General features: G+C 46.8%; 1 protein-coding gene across 2 annotated transcripts; it reads right to left on the bottom strand.

Annotated features, from left to right (window-relative positions):
- Positions 1–1,889: 1,889 nt before the first annotated feature.
- USP1 (ubiquitin specific peptidase 1) lies at positions 1,890–12,865 on the bottom strand. Of its 2 annotated transcripts, XM_015870697.3 has the most exons (9): positions 12,761–12,865; positions 12,288–12,485; positions 11,315–11,438; positions 10,863–10,970; positions 10,244–10,404; positions 9,005–9,723; positions 8,128–8,298; positions 6,841–7,042; positions 1,890–3,496 (listed from the first exon to the last, which is right to left on the bottom strand). In XM_015870697.3, exons 2-9 carry the CDS (start codon positions 12,455–12,457, stop codon positions 2,764–2,766), a joined length of 2,388 nt encoding a protein of 795 aa, XP_015726183.1. In that variant the 5' UTR covers positions 12,458–12,485; positions 12,761–12,865; the 3' UTR covers positions 1,890–2,763. The 2 variants fall into 2 exon arrangements, with proteins under 2 accessions (XP_015726183.1, XP_085368501.1); XM_085512375.1 differs by lacking the exons at positions 1,890–3,496; positions 6,841–7,042 and adding an exon at positions 7,551–7,851.
- Between the last annotated feature and the right edge of the window lie 5,356 nt (positions 12,866–18,221).

The raw sequence follows: 18,221 nt of genomic DNA, 5'->3' as shown, positions 1-18,221 counted from the left end.
TCCCCTGTGCTGAATTGGACTTCAGAGCTCGCCGCCCTTGGGGAAGCGTTTCAGAGCAAGGTAAGTCTTTCCTAACACTTCTTATCCGAGCAGTGATTGTGTTCCTGTTCCTGCCCTTTCTTCTTTGTAACTCTGACTACAAATTGCTGCTAAGGGGAATAATTCCAGCTGTCAGCACGAGCAGAATCAAGGCACATTTGTTGGCACTGCACCTCTCTTTGTAGCGGTGAAGGAGAATCCCAGCACCATCTGCATACACCAACTAAAAGCCCAGCTACAGTGTAGTGTCCACGTGCAGTTCAACTTATCAACTTGCAGATAAGCTGCTGCTTCTGGCCCTTTTTCAATTCAATAACTGATGTCATGGGTGTGGGGGGGGAAGACCAAAATGATAAAGTAGATGAACTGAGTCACAAGCAGTGAGACAGCAGGTGTCACGTTAAGGATGTGGTGAAAAGATCTGTTTTAAGGTAGTGATTTTGGTGGCTAATACAGAACTTCAAAGAAACTGATCTCAAAGTTGGAGCCAACCTCACAACCACTCAGTCTGGGTCTTCCTCTCTGCATCGAACCAGGTTCTTGGGAGGCAGGGCTGGTGGGTAACTCCAGCTCTGCATCAACACCTGAACAGACATATAGAAACATACACGTGTAGGTGAAAAAAAACACTGCTATATCGATAAGAATAACAGGAGAAAAATGTGTAGCTTTCAGACAGGAGCCTTTAAAGCTGCAAATGCAATTATCCAGTCACCAGTTTGATGTTTGAAGCCTGACATTGGTTTTCTGTTGGCTTCAGCCATACACATCCCTAAGGTGCTGGTAGGGTTTCTTTAGGGCCACGTTCAATATACAGGACAGCAGCCACTGGGGCAAATTAACGCTTCAGGAAGGGTAGAAAGTAAGTGCTTTCTTTGAATAAATCCCAGCCACAGCAACAGACCATTGTATGTATGTATGTCTTTATGCCAGGGGAATGGTTGAACTGTACTTTGTTTCCAGGGGACAATTCCTGTTCCTACAGTTGGATGAGGAAAAACATAATGTTTATTTTCAGGCTGAAATTCAGCAAACCCTACATTGCAGTCAGAAACAATATATAGAGCGGGCAAGGTAAGCTTTCGGTTCTACTTTGGTGTTCTTTTTATTGTGGGTGCTCATTTTAGACAATGAAATTATTTGGTACAGTTACAGTGTCTCATGGCATTGGTAATTCATCTCTGCAGTAAAGACCAGGCAGCTGTTCTACAGGAGGTGAGAGGCTGCCAGTTGAGTCCAGCCCTCACTGCAGTTTCCTATTGGAAGCACAAGCTTCCTTGCTGCATAATGCTAAATCAAGGCCTGTACATAAAGCAGAGGTCTATCAGAACAGTGTGACTTACTTTCATGAGTTATCTCAGTGTTTATTTTGCATTATAATAACAGATAGTCAAAGAACGAGGTACTGGAAAATAAGCTAAGTGCAGGGTTCTGGGGCTTTCCTTGCATGCTTGTTAGTGAAGTTAACTTATATTAGAAAAAGCTTAAACATGCTCTAAAAACCAGGCTATACTCACATGGTGAGCATCTGCCCTTGTCTGTGGGCAGCAGCACTTCATGTCATCCCATACGTGCTGACAGCAGGAGTGGCACCAACCCATCTCATGCCATGTAGTTTTCAGTTCTCTGCAACTTAGAGGATACTGCTTAACCTTATATATACTTCTGGTCCTCAAGTCCTTTCCCAGCAGGGTGTGCTGCCCAGGAATCAGAACAGCAGGGAATGCTCTTATAAAGCTCTCACTCATCACCCATTTCATTCAGACAGATCATTTCCCAGCTTTTCTGGCAATGCTGCCCAACCACTTCCCCTCTTTCCTGTCCCAACACACAAGTCTGATCTAATCATCTCCAGTGCATACCACGTTGTTCTTTTTTTATTTCATATGTACATTCTCAACAAAGCATCAAGCCAAACGTGCTCATTTTCCCACCTTCTGGTGAGCTCTAAGTACAAATTAACTGTTAAATGTTCACCACTAAACTCCAAATCCACCCCAACAGATATGCAGATTAAAGGGCTTTCCTCTGAAGAAGTACAAAAGTCTTTTAATTACACCACACACTCTCTGCTTTGAAGTATTATTAATCACACCTATTTACACGCTTTGCCCGTTTAACATCAATGGAACAAGATGTAAATTAGACCATTCCAACGTTTTTGTTCAGTTCTCTTTTTCCAAGTGAAAACTCTTCCCTTGTGCTTGGCAGTGCACAAAGCAGCATAGAACTGGGTAAGGAGCAATTTGTCAGTAAGCCACATAGATTACTCAAAGACTATATATGAAGTATTACTTCCCAAGTTACAAAAATACACAACTTCCGCCGAAACCTGCTAGTTAATATACATTTAGTCCAGAATATGAATACAAATAACTTTTATTTAAAAAAAACCAAACAGCTAATAATACAAGAGGCATGTCTGAGAACTAGAGCTGTGTTAAAACCACTACCGTGTATTGGAGGCATCGTTTAGGAGCTATACAAATTGGTAATCCTAAAAGGTAATATCGCTATTCTCCAGCATAGAAGTTATTAGGTGAGTTAAGGAAGGTCTGTCATGGGTTTATGGATTCAAGTTGAGCCACTTCCACAGAATGCAAAGAGCAGAAATGTAGGATCCAGGAGCTTCAAAAACAAACATCTGTTTATTCCAGCCAGTCCTGATGCAAATCAGATGACAGGTGTATGCGAGTCCCTAATATTTACAGTTGAAATACAGTATCATTCTACAATCTTCTTATAAAACAGTAGATAAGGAGTTGATGTAGATGACGATGTGGGAGAAAGAGAATTCAGGAAGTCCTTTTCCTCTGTAACTTTCACTTCAGAATCATCGAAAAGCAGCCACTTCCCTTCATACTCCTTCAGGCTCTGCAGGACGTACAGAGCTTTGTTTTCCAGTCCACTGAAAGCGACCCCGTTCTGATCGCCGCATTCAGTGCTGCACTCCACACTTCCATTAGCAGGGGCAGACTCGGGGTTTCTGCTCTCAGTAACTATATTGAGAACCTTCTCGCTGTTTGCTGGTTTGCTGTTGTACAGGTCACAGTCAGACTTGCTCTTCTGTCCCCCAAGAAGTCCGACAGCTTCCATGTTCTTTTTGTTCAGGACTTTACCTGGCTGTGCGTTGCCATTGACTCTAAAAGAGACTTCGCCGTCGTCGTAGTCTTCAGAAACAGTTCTTGCTTCCTCCTCATTCAGTGGTTCTGGTTTAATGGTTTCGCACATTTGGGCAGTGATGAAGTTCCCCTTGTCTAACTCCAGGCTGTTGAGATCTGTGACTTTGACAGAAGCCGTGTAGTGTCCGCTGCTAATTGTGATGCCGCTGTGCATCACCACTGCAAATAACCCGTAGGTGTCATTGGTTGGCTTCGTGCTCCATTCTTCCAGAGACAGTCTGAGTGGTGTCAGTAAGGGAGTGTTGATCTTCGACAGTCCTCCGTAGCAATCGAACCTTCAGAAGAAAAACAAAGTTAGACCCCTTGCTGCTTCAGCACACAGCCAGGACTGCTTTAAGTGCCCCAGGCATCGAGCCTGCATTCTAATAATAAAGCCATACAGCAGAACTGAAGGCGAGAAGCAGCTCTGCTTCTTTATCACTAGCATCTGTCCCAGCCAGCCCTGCTCACTGAAGGCATTTTCCAAGTAAGGGCGTTGTTAAACCTGGCAGCTCCATAGCTGTGTATTTTCACTACTTAAGAGACCCCTTTGTGAGAACTATCAGCTGCTTTAAGCATCCAGCAGTGAAAGAGTGAGCTCGTCACTGCTCAGTTATCATTCATGCTTCTGGGACTGTATTTCTCTGCAGACATTGACCTGCTGATCAGAGAACATTCATTTCAACATCCAAGGGACAGGGTGAGCAAGTTGCTTTTTTTCCCTTCCACGTGTTTATGGAAAAAGATAATAATAAAAGAATACATTCTGTTTCAAGTAGGTTAAAATGTCACTCAAAGACTGAGTTCTTACTATAATAAATACAAATGGCAGTTTTCTAAGGATGATGATGGTAGTAACTTACTATCTGGAATCCCTCACTAATGGCCTTACCTCGGTTTCCTTAAACTATTCTACCTGATTTAGGTGGGAAAAGCACCCTGTATTCCACAACCATTGAGCATTTGTTCCTAGTTCACAGATTTACAATGAGAAAAGCTTTAAGTCCTTTGATCGTAATAAAAAACTTCTGAAGAGTTCAAAAAGAAAGTGTCGGAACTTCATCATCTCTTTTGTGCTACTGCATATAACCTGAGCTTACCTGCCTTACATATTGCATCAGCCCAATGTAGTTAACCTCTTCATTTAATGCTGTTATTTCCTGATGTCCCAATAGATTCTGCCTTTCTCAGCTGTAAAGATTTTATAGGGACAAACAGCACAGAATGCAGACAAACTGAAACTAAGCTTCTGAAGAGCCAATTAGAATTATCCAGCTGATGCTTTAGCACAAGAAAAGATAATCACAGAATTGTAGGGGCTGAAAAGGATCTCCAGAGATCGAGTCCAACCCCTTTGCAAAGCAGGCCCCCTACAGCAGGTATAGTAACTACTTCCAATCCCAGGAAAACACAGATAGGACATAAATACTTTAGTCACAGAGCAGTACTTTTGTTTCATGGGGTTTGGCCTTGATTCTGCTGTGCTTTTAATCATTCTGCTGATATTCACCACCATAAACCCTCGTGCACACAAATGCACGCACACATTCACAGATGTGCTCAGTCACTCGAGTCTGACCAATTCCAGTCCCTCCTCATTTTAGAGGATGGCTCACCACATCAAAAGAAACAGAGAAGGGTCTATCATAAATAATGCAGTGTAAGCCTTCTGAAAGGCAGAAGAGGAGTCAAGGAACAGGAAATGCTTACATATGTTCAGGATCAGAAATCCAGATCCAGAGCATATAGGACAACCACCTTAACCTAAAGCACTAGCAAGAGGCTTTACCTTTCTTCTGGACAAGATCCAGCATCAGAAAAAATTGAATAGGAGCAAATAAGAGAGGAGATTTCCCATCAGCTTTTGATCTTAATGATACGAATCTGAAGACAAGAATGTTGTGCCAAGTGCCCTGACTCCTCCTGGCTCATACACAACAAAAGCAACTTTGCAGCTCCACCTTTTGGAGCCAGAAATTAGTGGAATTCCTCTCACTGCTGAATTAATGCCTCACATTACCCCAGACCTAGAGCCCTCTTACTGCAGCTATCCTAATCCACAGAACACTGGATAACCCAAATTTGGATTAAAAATGGTATCAGCATTGCTGTGGCTAATTAGCAAGCACAACTATTAGAAAACCTTAGGGTAAGACTTTATTAAAAGAAACGGATCAGTGAAGCACCTGATACAACCTGCTACCTCTCACTTCATGGCCTGTGAGCACAGATCTGTTTGCAGCCAGTCCCAATGTTTCCCTCCCCACCCTCCCCAAACAATTACTCAGCCCCAGGCTGGCACATTTTCACAGTGGCTGCTTTATTGTTCAAGAACCACTTTGCAAACCACCCTCTAGAAAAGGGAGCGAAGCCCTACCAACAGCAAACATTGACATTATCAGTGCTTTCTGCTTCATTTCTTATTTAATCTTATTGAAAACTCAGTTGTCGTGAAGCACAAACTGAGAAGCAAAGGAGGTTTTCAACAGTTTTATCGAGGCTAAGAGAACAGTTATGTGAACACTCTCAGTTTAAGAATGTTAGTTGAAGGCAAGGAGAGTCTGTCCCTACTTGTAGGACAGACAACTGCAGTTTCATCCCTGGGGAAACCAGTATTGTTACAATAAACATTACCAAGTTTACCTAAGCGAACTTGGGAAAGCTCCATCAAAGCTTACAGCTCCAAATACACTGTAACAGCAGTGCTATAGAGGAAGCCGGTGCTTTTATTTACTACCCTTAGCTCTTCCTCACCCGATTTGCAGCTGTGCTTCATTACTCCAAATCAAGATGTTCACAAACACCACTGCTTTGTCCAGAGTAAAATGTCCAAGCCAAAAACTGCAAAGCAATCTTTACACAGTTTCAGCTTCATCACTGTCTCCAGGACTGTGTCTGATTTTCTCACTCTGACCTCCTTAACCTCTGGCTGCCAGCACTCGGCAGGAAATGCAGGGCATGAGTCAAAGGACACGGGGAAGACCACAAGAGACTGCATATAGGTCTTGGACTTCTGAAGCAAGGACCTGAAAGCTGCCAGGACAGGAGAGGTAAGCAACTCATCATGCTGCTGGGGAACCTGCAGGCTCCAGGTACTGCTCATAGAAACACAGCAGCAGATGTAGGAACAAAGCAAAGAGAACAGCCAGGTTCTCTCTCAGATGGGCACCACCCCATCTGGCACCAAAGGCTACTCAGTAGCAACATGACACATCCTAAGGGGTGCACAACTCAGTTGTTTTGTTCTGCTCCGCTTGTTGTGACAATGTTACATCACTAAAAAAAACCTATGTTACAATCCTTAAGTCCTGGGAAGATAGAGTAGGAGCCCTTAGACAGAGGAAGTTTGCCCTCATACTTTGTCAGAAAGGTAGTCCTAACAACTGCTACTAATTCTGCTTTCAACAAATCATAATAAACTACCCATAAAAAAGTAACTATTTTCAAGGATTATATTAAGGTATTTCACAAGCCATGTTGGTGTTGACCTCAGTTACCAGCACTTGTTCTAGTGTCCTGTGGCAAATCAGTGAACTCCTGTTTGCTATGTGTCAAGTGCCAAAGGTCCTGTACACTTCCAGTATATGATTTCCCTTTCTACAGCATGGTTTTGTAACAGACTGTATTGGCATATACTCACTCTAAGCCACTAGCAGCAAAGCACTTCAAATGAATTGTTATAACTTCAGGCATTTTATCAAATAAAAGGCTGCGTTCTGCTTCTGTGTAATGATGGCAGTTCTCGCAGAAGTATTTGTCCTCTCCCACGATCCTTTCCACCGATGCAAACTGGGAAATTGCCCACTTCAGAGTCTTCATTTCTGTTTTTGGCTCTGGAGAAACTGAAAGAGAATCGTTACATTCACAGATAAGCTATTATTTACAATTCCAAGGAAGCCCACCAGAATGAAACCAGAACAGGATGGCATTGAGCTCTGATGTGTTTAAGAACTGCTAACAATACCATAAGAAATACCCAATATGTGTGAAACAAAAAGCATTCAGATTCTCCCAGTCATTTCAGGAAAGGATGCAAACACCACTTAATGGCTACTCTTACTTAAGACATAGAGGCTTCCCAAAGCTTGCCTTCAGGCTGTGTGTCCTGATCCTACCACCAGGTCTAGAAATAAGGCACGTGTGTTTGAGATCAGGTTTTTATTCCCTACAGTAAGTTTCCAAAATAACTGGGCAGCTCCCATTCGTTCCTTACAGCTCACCTCCTCAACAGCCTCCCCATTAACACGGTCACCTCTGCCATCAGTAGCATTTTCCACGTGGACACTTCCCAGTGTACCTAACCCAGCAGACCCACCGGAAAAAGGGGAAGGCAAAAAGAGTGGGAGCTGCTCTCAGTTAAGTCCACGAGGACTAGAGGTGATTTATTTTGAATTCAGAACATCAGAACATACTGCAGATGCGCTTATTGCTTGTCTGAAAACTACGCATGGATCACTACCAGTGGCAGAACATACCAAGGGACATTTCCCCACTGTGTTAAGGCAATTACAGTCCAAAAGTAATAGAAAAAAGTCAATTCCTGAAGTAAACTTCATTTATTTTAACAAAAATGCTGATATGTCTTCCTCTTATCCTTCACTTTAAAGTAATCTTTTATCAGGGAGGGCAGACCCAGATAAAAAGTAAATACCTGTTTATAAGCAGGAAAAAGCAGACGTAAGTGAAGGACTGTAAGCTGCCTGTTACCTATCGAGATCTGAGGCAACTTTAATACTGTCTGGATCCACCTACATTATCAGTGCTGTGTTTGCAAAGTCAGAAGTTAATCAGGACAAGAGATAGCAGAACAACCTCTAGTGTTAACCAGCACAAACAAGAGCAGTGCTCCTTCATAAACACAGCACTGTCCTCCCTCTACAGCTATCTGAAGCAGAAACACAAATCCCCCTTTATGATAATTACTTACTTTCAGAACTTTCTTCAGTTTTGGAAAGTTCATCTTCTTGCACTGGAACGCTGATGTCCTGGAAGTCCTCTCTTCTCTCAGTAAAGCACTCGCACTCCAAGCATCGCGTTCTCAGCACTAACTGGCCCTGGAACAATTTCTCCACTAGTTCAAAAACAGCCAACTCTGTACCTAGAGAAAGTATATGCCAGATCACTTACCAACATGTGCTTTATTCAGAAGGTACTACAAAACCTGGCTATTCTTCAAGGAAAAAAAAATCAAGTGTTACAGACACGGTGCCATAGGGATTCCAAAAAGCTGCTTATCAAGTGTGATTTTCACAGTACCAGAGAATCACAGGACAGCTGGGCTGGAAGGGACCTTAAAGCCCTACTGCACCCCTTCCCTCAAGAGCTGTATTCTCTCACTGACACTGGCAAAATCCATTCCTGTCAGCCACTTAGCAAACATCCTACAATAGGGAGCTACAGAGAGAACACTGCTTGTAAGGACACAAATTCATGGCCTGTAGGATTTCATTTTGTTTTCTCCTTTAAATAACATCCTTTTACATTTTTAATTCCCTCTCTATTTCTAGAGACGACAATAATTAGTAAGAATATTAGCGAAAATATAAGCCTGGTAATGTTTTTATGTTGAAGAGCAATTATGTGATATTGGAGAAAGACCTTTTGTAATCTAAGCTAAACTAGTCAAGGTGTGAAACAAAAGTTACAAATATGCAAAAACAAATTCAAAGAAATACTTCTCAGCTCCTGAAAATGTAGCTCTGTATTCAGAGAGCTCTGCTTGCAATGCAATCTGAAGGTTGACTTCCAGTGCACACTAATTTCCTAACCATACCAACTTTAAGCCCATTCACTTGTTCACCAACCTTCCTTTTTTGGCTCTTTTTCAGTTCCTTTTTCATTATGGCTTTCCACAGGAGATGTTGGTTTGTGACCATCTTCTTTAACATCGTTACCATTTTCACACTTGGCAGATGTCTCCTCAAGCTCACAGTCATCGTACTCTTTCACTGGGTCTTTGGATCCCAAATTTGTAGTTATCTTCCCCAGACTATAAAATTTGGACAGAATACTTGGCTGTTTATATGAGGATTTTAACCAGTTTAGTTTAAGTCGTGACTTCTTCTGTGTTGGCTTTGCGCTCTCGCTCTCAGTGGAACACTTGGCAATGGCATCAGTTTGATTCTCCAGCTTTTCTCCTGTTGCTTTCCTCTTTGACCTGGTTTGTCTTTGATTTTCTTCTGCTGCAATTTGTTCTTTCGATACTTTGGACTTTTTCTTTGCATTGCCACCTTCAGCATCGCTTTTTCTTTTCCCATTTCCTTTGGGTAGCTTATCTTCAGCTACCTCTCCCACGTGGCTACTTGGGATGTTCTCCTCCTCCTCGGCAGAGCTGCCAGTCCCATTGCTCTCGGAGTTTTGATGAATTTTTTCCTCCCCTTTAGCTTTGGGCTCTTCCAAAGGCAGTTTATTCAGTTCTTCCTTCTTCAGTAGCTGACACGTTTCTTGAATATTGCCAAGGATGCACTGCAGAACTTCCTGGGCATCGTGCTGCAAGTAGCCTTCGTACATAGGGTTGAGCTCTCTATTAAAGGTAAATGAGTAAAGTACCAGAGATGAGCTGATCTTTACTAGAACATGTGGCTAAAGACTTAAAATAGGAAAGCTTAGCTCTAAAAGCAGGGGGATGATCCTCTCTGCACCTGAAGAGAAGCCCTCTCTGTCACAGACACCCATGGGGAGGCAGTTACAGCCTTACACAGAAGGGCACTTAAAGACACATCCAGTTGTGACCCAGGAGTGGTACTTCTCAAATCAGTGAGAATGCTTAAATACTCCAGTATTTAAGTACTGCTTAAAATCTACTGCTGGATTTCAATTATATCTGTACCAAATCTAAATTTACTTCTAATCCATAGAAGCAGCAACAAACACAAACCTCCCCCTGTGAAATGCAGGAGAACCTCCTTTGTATAATCGCGTAACAATGCCCCAAAATCTACAATTATCTACTCCCTTCCCCCACAGTTCCCTCCTGCTCTACTGTACAGTTATAACTATGCCAAAACTTTAGGTGAAAATGTGGTGTTTAAGATAATTTGTACCTAAGGGTGTTGAGCAGCCTTCGTGGCTGAGTAGCGAGTTCATCGGTGTATTTCTCTGGGTTCAAAAGAAAGCTGGCTTGAAGCTGTTCAACAGAAAGAATCAACGAGTGCAAACTGCAGATCAGTTCATAACTCGCCAGTGGATCTTCTTTACAGTTTCCCTGCAATGAGAATGAAGATAGTTGCAGCTTTGTCTGTAACAAGCAGTTATGAGTAGCCCCTATGTAATTATCCAACAAATTGGAAAGATTTATTTTTTCCCCACAAGGGGAAACAGGTGAGTTTAAGTCAATTCATTGCTCATTCGACAGCAGAAAAGAAACATGAAAGCCCCAGTATGAACGTTAGAAGCCCAAACTATCTTTGCCCACAGACATAAGGTACGCTAAGTTTAACTGAAATTCAACCAGCTCAGCCTTGTGCTTACAAGTTCACAAAGGCTCTGAACACTCCTGTTTGAACACAAGTCCAAAACCACTCAAACCTGCTTTCACCCAGAATAGTACAGAAAACAACACTGCCCAACTTCTTAAGAGCAGAAGAAAACAGTTCCACTTTGAGAACCTTCCTGGCACACACCCTCACCTGCACCGTTACAAGGTGTACTGAGATGTATTACCTTTTCTGCTTTTAGCTCTCCTTCATCCTTCAACGATTCTTTCTTCTTTGAAATGATATTATATAAATGTTTGATTCCCGTTTTAAAACCAGGACAAAAATATAATACCTAAAAGCAACAGCAGAAAACAAGACAATAGTTGGTCAACCCAGTTATTCAACATTACCTCTCTATGCTTAGGACCCAGCCAGCTCTGCATCTCCCAAGGCCGCTGCTGGGATTACTCACAGCAGGGAGGTGGCCCAAGTATGTAAACTGACAGATGACTCAATCACAGCAATCTATGGTGCACACACTTCCTGTGGTATCACTTTTCTTCCCCTCACTGTAATTAGATTCCCCTGATACAACATCCGGACGTCTCCTCTATAATGGCAGACTAGGAAACCCAGCCACTTGCACTAGAACAGTACAATGTGATTTTTTTTTGAGGCCCCTGAATGTGATCTTACCTGAAGAACGCTGTTAAGGTAACAGGTGTTGCCAAGATTATTCAAGCCCACAAAGGGTAACATGTTGTCCTTCTTCTCACAGCTGACAAGTGAGGGAGGCTGTGCTGCAGGAACAACCTGGTCACTGTCAAACAGAGAAAACAAGCATAAGAAACCTGCCTGATATGCACACACAGCTCTCCAAGCCTCTACCGTATAGGTAGCGGAAGATAAGGAGACAGCTTACAGAATTAATGATTAACACACAGATGAAAACTGTGTCATGGTGTTTCCGAGTCTCCTTGGAGCTCCTCTAACAACCTGCAGGCAGCCTGACAGGCTTCCAGCACGTATTACTACTGCATGCACTTCCAATGCCTGTCCTGCAGAACAGCCCACAGGCCAGACTGAACGACTCAGCTGAGTTCTCTTTCAACTACTTTAATACGCTCTTCATTCATTCCTAAGACAGCACCAAGAAAAAGGATCCGCTGCTTATTTTCTATTGCTCCAGATCCACACGGCTTCATTACAGGATGCACAACAAGAGGATAAACAGCTGAATAACCAAACCAACGACCCTACGCCAACACAGCAGAGCCTTAAAGCCTTAAAGTCTTCACCACCACATATTGCTGTGATCGGGTCATTTCTCCTCTGCCTGGTGGGACTCAGCCCTGGCTGTGCTGCACTGAGCCCACAGGTGCTGAGGGCTGGGAACACAGTGTGGCAGCAGGAGCGGGACCGCTGCTTCCAGCCGTGATATCCTTACACTAAGAGCACGCTGAGAGCAGCCTAAAGGCCCGATATCCCTTCACTAAGAGCACGAACCGCATTGTGAACACGCTTTAACCAACTCAGCGGCGCAACCGGACCGAAACGAGACAACTCTGTCCCAGCACCACAACTTTGTGCCCCGGGACGCTCAAAACACCGCAACCTCGGCCGGGAAAGAGGGAAACGGCAGCGGGCACAGCCGGGCACCCGTACTTACATGTCATCGGCGCGGAGCTCGGCGCCCTTGTGCTCATGTTCCGTGTGCTCGGTGAAATCCAGCGCTCTTTTGGCCTCTTTCTTCTGGAAGAGTTTCAGCGACAGCCGGTTCTTCCTGCAGGGGCTGCCCCGCTGCGGCGCGCTGCCGTCACTCGGGAGCACCCCCGGCATCTCCGGGCGGGCGGCGAGGGGCGAACACCTGCCATATACACACATAATAAACACACATAACAAACACACACGGCGTCACGGCCGCCTCACACCGCCCCGCTCACGGCCTGGCCTCTCCTCAGCTCTCCCCTCCTTTCCTCTCCTCAGCTCTCCTCTCTTCAGCTCTCTCCTCCTTTCCTCTCCTCAGCTCTCCTCTCCTCTCCTCCCGCCGCCCCGCTCCCTCCCCGCCCTCTCGCGGTCCCTCAGTCCCTCATCCCCCCTCCCGTTGCCGTTCTCTCCCCGTAGCCGTGCCCGTTCTCTCACCGCTACATGGCGCCGCCGTTTCCCCGCTCCCCGCCCGCTCTGGGGCCGCTCGCTCCGACACGGGAAACTTGGCGCGTTTTCCGCGCCGCCAGGACCCGCGCCCGCAGCCCTCCTCGCGCCCAAGCGACCGCGGCTGCCTCGCTCAAACGCCGGAGCGGAAGGCGGGGACGACGCCGGCCGGGATCGAATTGCCATGGTGGCGAGCTGCAGCCCTCCTCGGGACGGCTAGAGCGAGTCGAGAGAGACCTCGGAGCGGGCTCAATCGGCGGCACCGGCACCAAGAGTCCGCCGCTTCCGTCAGGCAACGCGCCGGGGAGCCCTCAGGGTCCTCGCAGTGCGCGCGCGGGCGCCGCTAACGGCGCGACCAAGGACCCGGGGCTGGAGAGGGGGAGGGGCGGGAAGGGGCGGGACCAACCACCGCGCCGAGATCACACCGCGGCAGCGGATTGGTCCGCGCGTAGCCCCGCCTCCTTCCGCCTCCGCCAATCACAGCGGGCCGTTTGAACGGCTCAGGATAACGGCCGTTGCGGGGTGGGACGGGTCAGTCTCTCCTCAGAGCTCGGTCGCGCCGCTGGGGGTCGGTGTCAGCTCCGCTACCACACGGAGCAGCAGCAGTCCCGGGGCTTGTTTCACCCCCACAGCTCCCTGCCAACCCTCCCATATTGGCTCGCTGTCATGAGTTAATGCAGGGAAGTCCTTCCAGCGGGACGGTGCCGGAATGGATCCGTTTAAATGCCACAAAATGGCTTTTCCTTTCCGTATCAATCCAGAAATAGAGCAACAGCTCATGAAATATTGATGGCTGCTCAGCAGGCTCAATAAAGGAGCTGTTTGTCCACAGCCTGTGCGGCTCCGGCCTCTCACAGTAAAAGGAATGTTTCAAACACGGCTGCAGGTGTGAGGGGTGGCTGCAAACACAGCCCTGAGATGCTCAAATGCACCGAGTTAAACGATGTGTAATTGTACGGGCTTTGCAGCCACATGTCATAGAAACGGCTGCAGTGGGAAAGCAGAAATATCTGCAGGCTGAACCAAAAATAACCCTGTGAAATGCCTGGAAAGAGGAGATTCCCAGGAGGTGGATGTGGGGGAAGTCTCCGTTACAGAGCAGTGTCCCCTGCAGGGATGAAGCCCCACAGCTCTGCTTGTTGATGTGAGTTATGAGTTAGAGCTACTCACAAAGCACAGAGCTGTAGCAGCATCAGGCCCATCCATCTGCACAGTGCACAGCCAGAACTGCCCTGTGAATTTAGTGAACATTGGTGAGTTGTGAGCAGACAATGTGCTCTTTCAGCACTGCCCCACTCCTGGGGTCACCTCAGTGCAGTAACACCAACCTGACCCAGCCCTGAAGAGCTTGTGCTGGCCAGACTGATTTCATTCTATCAGAACACTTGGTCAAACAGCTTATGGCAGGAAGTGTAAGAAACCATTCACAAACATGAGAATACTGAATATAAAGTGTGAAGACAAGTCTGTCTGTTGGTAGGAGTGGTATAGATGAACATTTAGAGTGATCCTGCCTCCATTCACAACCAGACTGAAGCACGGAAACAAATCATCCAAGGCACTTGGCTGCCTAGGAAAGGAAATCTGGCTTCCCACAGCCACCAGCCCTCAGAGCCTGCAGATGCTCCCACTCCACAAGGTCCTTTTGATCCGAGGTTCCCAGCCCATCTCAGTGATGGGATGTGTCCACCAGCACCAACCATTAGGGCTGGCAGGAGGGGCAGCCTCCTCCATGGGAAACATGGCTGAAAAGTTGAGCCTGAGTGTGACCAGATGTTGCCGGAAAGCTTTTAGATTAGGCATCCTTACAGATACGGCCTCTAGGAAAAGCAGGAAGCAATAAATCAGAGCTTGCCACAGTCCTGTAAACTCCATGGTGAAGCCTGCAGTGAGCTCCTCTTTGTAGCAGCTTCCACACGGCAAACTTCTGCTGTCAGCCAGAGCCACAACACATGAGCACAGAGTGAGCTCTGCAGCAGTGCTCTCCACGCTGCAGTTTAGCATTTCTGAGATGGAGATCCACTGCAGGATACTCACAGCCTTCACTCTCATTTCTCCCTCTTAACCTGGGAGGAAGCACAGCTGGATGAAATCACTGAACTCCTCAAGTTACACGTGCATCTGTCATACCTAAGAAAATAACAATTACACCCACAGCATAGAGATAAAGCAGATTAGAGCATAACCATATCGATATCTGCCTTTGTGCGCTGGAAATCTGCGCAGTGAGGAGGGCTCTGCGGGTAGAGCCAGGGCAGAACATTTTTTCCATGCATCTTTCTGGAAGTTCAGTTCTGCGCTGTGGAAAGAATGATGCTCTGTAAGCAGCTGAAGGGTTTTCCCCCATCTTTTGTCTGTCTGGGCATATTTTATTTCACAACGTGCAGCTCGCTGCTCAGATTAATGTAACATATGGCTCCACAGCCTCGCTGGTAGCAGAGGAAGTGCAGCTTTCCATTCCGAGCTGGAATTCCAATGAAAAGCCAGGTGCTGTATTACAAACCGGCATTGAAATAAAAGGAAAAATCTCTCCCTGGTTGTGTGTAAGCCGGGATAGCGCCTCCCAGAGCTGCAACATTGCGGGAAGCAGAAACAGAACCTTCAGAGGAGCCCAACGCTGTGCAGCCGTGCACCATCTGCTGGCCACATCCCTGCAGACACACACACACACACACCCCTCACATTGATTCCATCAGTCCTCTCCAACATGGATGGTACCCCCACACTTACAGATGTGAGGCCCCCCTTGTACAGATCCTGCCTTGTGTTTGTTTTTAAATCAAACTTGATGGGCTTCCTGCTGGTAACAGGGAGTTGGAGCAGGGCGAGTGATGCTGTTCAGGTTCCTCACCCATCCCAGACACTTAATATGTATTCAGATTAAACACAGTGCTTTGTTACTGTCAGACATACCATGCTTGAGGGAAGCAAAGTGAATCATCCTGGCACAAGAACTTTATGAAGTTGGTAAGACTTGTAACAGTGGGACAGAACAATATGACAGGAAAGGTGTTACAACAAAGGTGTGATGACAGAAGGACCAGCACAACTGAAAGGTGCTAGAAAGGAAGATTGCCTACCGTATCAGAAGAGTCCTTGTTCACAGGGGAAAGCTTCACCAAGGAGAGATCTCCATGAAGTAGAGACCCTTCCTCACTCACAATCAGCCCTTAAATGGGGTCTAAGAGAGATGGAGGCTCCACCCCTTCCACTCACAGCTGAATTGCCTTCACCTGTGCTCCCAGGGCTGACCGGGTCCTTTCCCCAGGTGCTCAATCAGTAGCTCAGGCTGGGACTCAACAGTCCCAACAGGACTCTTCTCTCTGTCAGTTTGGGGTCTGTAAATGGATGTTTTGTAGCTAACTTCCAGCTGCACCAATGCTGGCTGTGCTCTATGGAGCACCACGTTTATGCTTGTAAAGCCATAGCAATTTTTAGGCAATGGTGACAGACAGGCTCCCGTATTGCATTAGAACATTGTGAGAGCGATCCAAGCACCATAAGGAGCTGAGGCATTTCCCATCCCTACATGGGAACCAGCACGGTGTCTGGATGAGCCCTGCGCACTGCCGTGTGTAGGGTTTGCTTGGAGACTCAAAGAGCTGCACTCATAGGGAAACATCTCAGGTGCCTGACGTACCGTGCTCACCCTTGTACGGTCTGTAATGCCTTCCCAAACTGAGCCTTTGGGTTATTGTGGGTGTCCCTGTAGCCCCACAGTGCTTTGTATGGGAGCTCCTTGCCCCTTTCCCCCATTAACTAAGAGGTAGCTGTGAAAGGCCGTAACCACAGCAAACGAGTGAGTGTGGATGGGGCAGGATTTTTGCATTTGCAAACCATAAAAGGCAGATTTGTGCACACAGAGGAGGGGGAGCAGCCTGCAGAGACGCTACAGAAATGGATGTTGGCACGAGTGCAACATACTATGGAACAGTGGTGATTTTGTTCTGTTGTTCTAGGAGGACTCTATCACATCAACCCTTGTCATTACAGATGACAGTCATAGAACCATTAAGGTTGGGAAAGACCTCCAAGACCACCCTAGTCCAACCCCAACCCATCCCCACCATTCCCACTGACCACATCCCTCAGTGCCACGTCTCCACACCCCCTGGGCTGCTGACTGCCCTGCTCCCTGACCAACCTGTGCCAACATCTCACCACTCCTTCCATTTCCTACCATCCAACCTGAACCTCCCCTGAAGTGAAGGGGAAAAGCTCTTCGTCCCAGCAGAAGGCACATGGGGCCGGAGCCTCATCCAGCTCCCATCCCATTGCACTTTGGAAAACCCATTGCAAAGTGAGGGCAGGGTCTTCTGGGGAGGAGCCCCTTCCTTAGCATCCAAACTGTTGCCCCTTTTAAGAACTCTTTTAAGGTACCTCTTTTTTGGGTACCTCTTTTAAGGGGAGCTGGCAGGCCCAGCTTTCAGATGGGGCGACGTTCTGCAGTTTGTGCATGGCACACACCACTTTGGGTTGTGCCTGTTAGCGTTGCTCGCGTGGAAAAACACAGCTGTGAGCATCCGTAAGCTATTAAGCAGCCTGGAGCTCACCCAGTGCTTCCCCACCTCTGCTCTCTGCTCCTCCTGTCCCTGCCCCGCTCTCTCCCCACCCATGGGGGTTACAGCCAACAGGGATGGGCCGGTCATAGCCTTAAAAAACACATTACTAGAGCTAAACCAGGGCTTGAAAGACTGTAGGGAGCCAACTTTTTGTTGGTGGTGTTTCTCCCCTCCCAGGTTAACCTTTGAATGTGTGACCGCAGGGTTTTGGGCAGTGGGGCCAGGCCGACCTCTGGCACTGGAATTTCACCCAGCAATTTCTGCGGTGAGAAGAAACCCTCCGAGCTTCTTGTCCGGCTTCAGAAGTAACTCGAAGTGCCTGTGGCATTGATAGATAAACATTCCAAAAGCCCTTAGTGAGTCATGACCTCTCCCAAGAACAAGAGGACCCGCCAAGCCTGAGCTGGGCAGGGGAGCGTAGGGATGTGGTGTGGGATGGGCTGGGGATGAGGGACTGGGGATGGGATGTGGGACTGGGGATGTGGTTTGGGGCCAGGAGGGGATATGGAACTGGGGTGGGATCTGGGGCTGCCTCCCACCCCAGCCGTGACTCAGAACCTCCTGATTCAGGCAGTGGATTTGTCCTCCCGATGGATCCCCGTTGGCTTGAAAGTGCTGCTGTTTCCTCGGGTTAAGAGGGATCACAGAAGTTTTATGCGTGCACATTTCTCGCTTTTGGCTGCATACATTTCATAGGATCTTTGTTGTCAAAATATCGAGCAAGTGAAACCAAAATGATCAAATGGGGGCACTGGTCTTTATCTGGTTTACTCAAAACCCTTTTGTTTGGTACGTTCTGCCGACCCTCCTGCTCAGCAGGACACGCTCACAGAGGCACATGAAGCTGTGCGCTGCTTTGCTCCTTCCCACAGCCACCCCCACGGCTTTCA

The sequence above is a fragment of the Coturnix japonica genome, chromosome 11 (genome assembly GCF_054131305.1).
Source record: "Coturnix japonica strain WE chromosome 11, WE-NBRP24, whole genome shotgun sequence".
NCBI lineage: Eukaryota > Metazoa > Chordata > Aves > Galliformes > Phasianidae > Coturnix > Coturnix japonica.
This window is presented reverse-complemented; position numbering and strand designations above follow the sequence as displayed.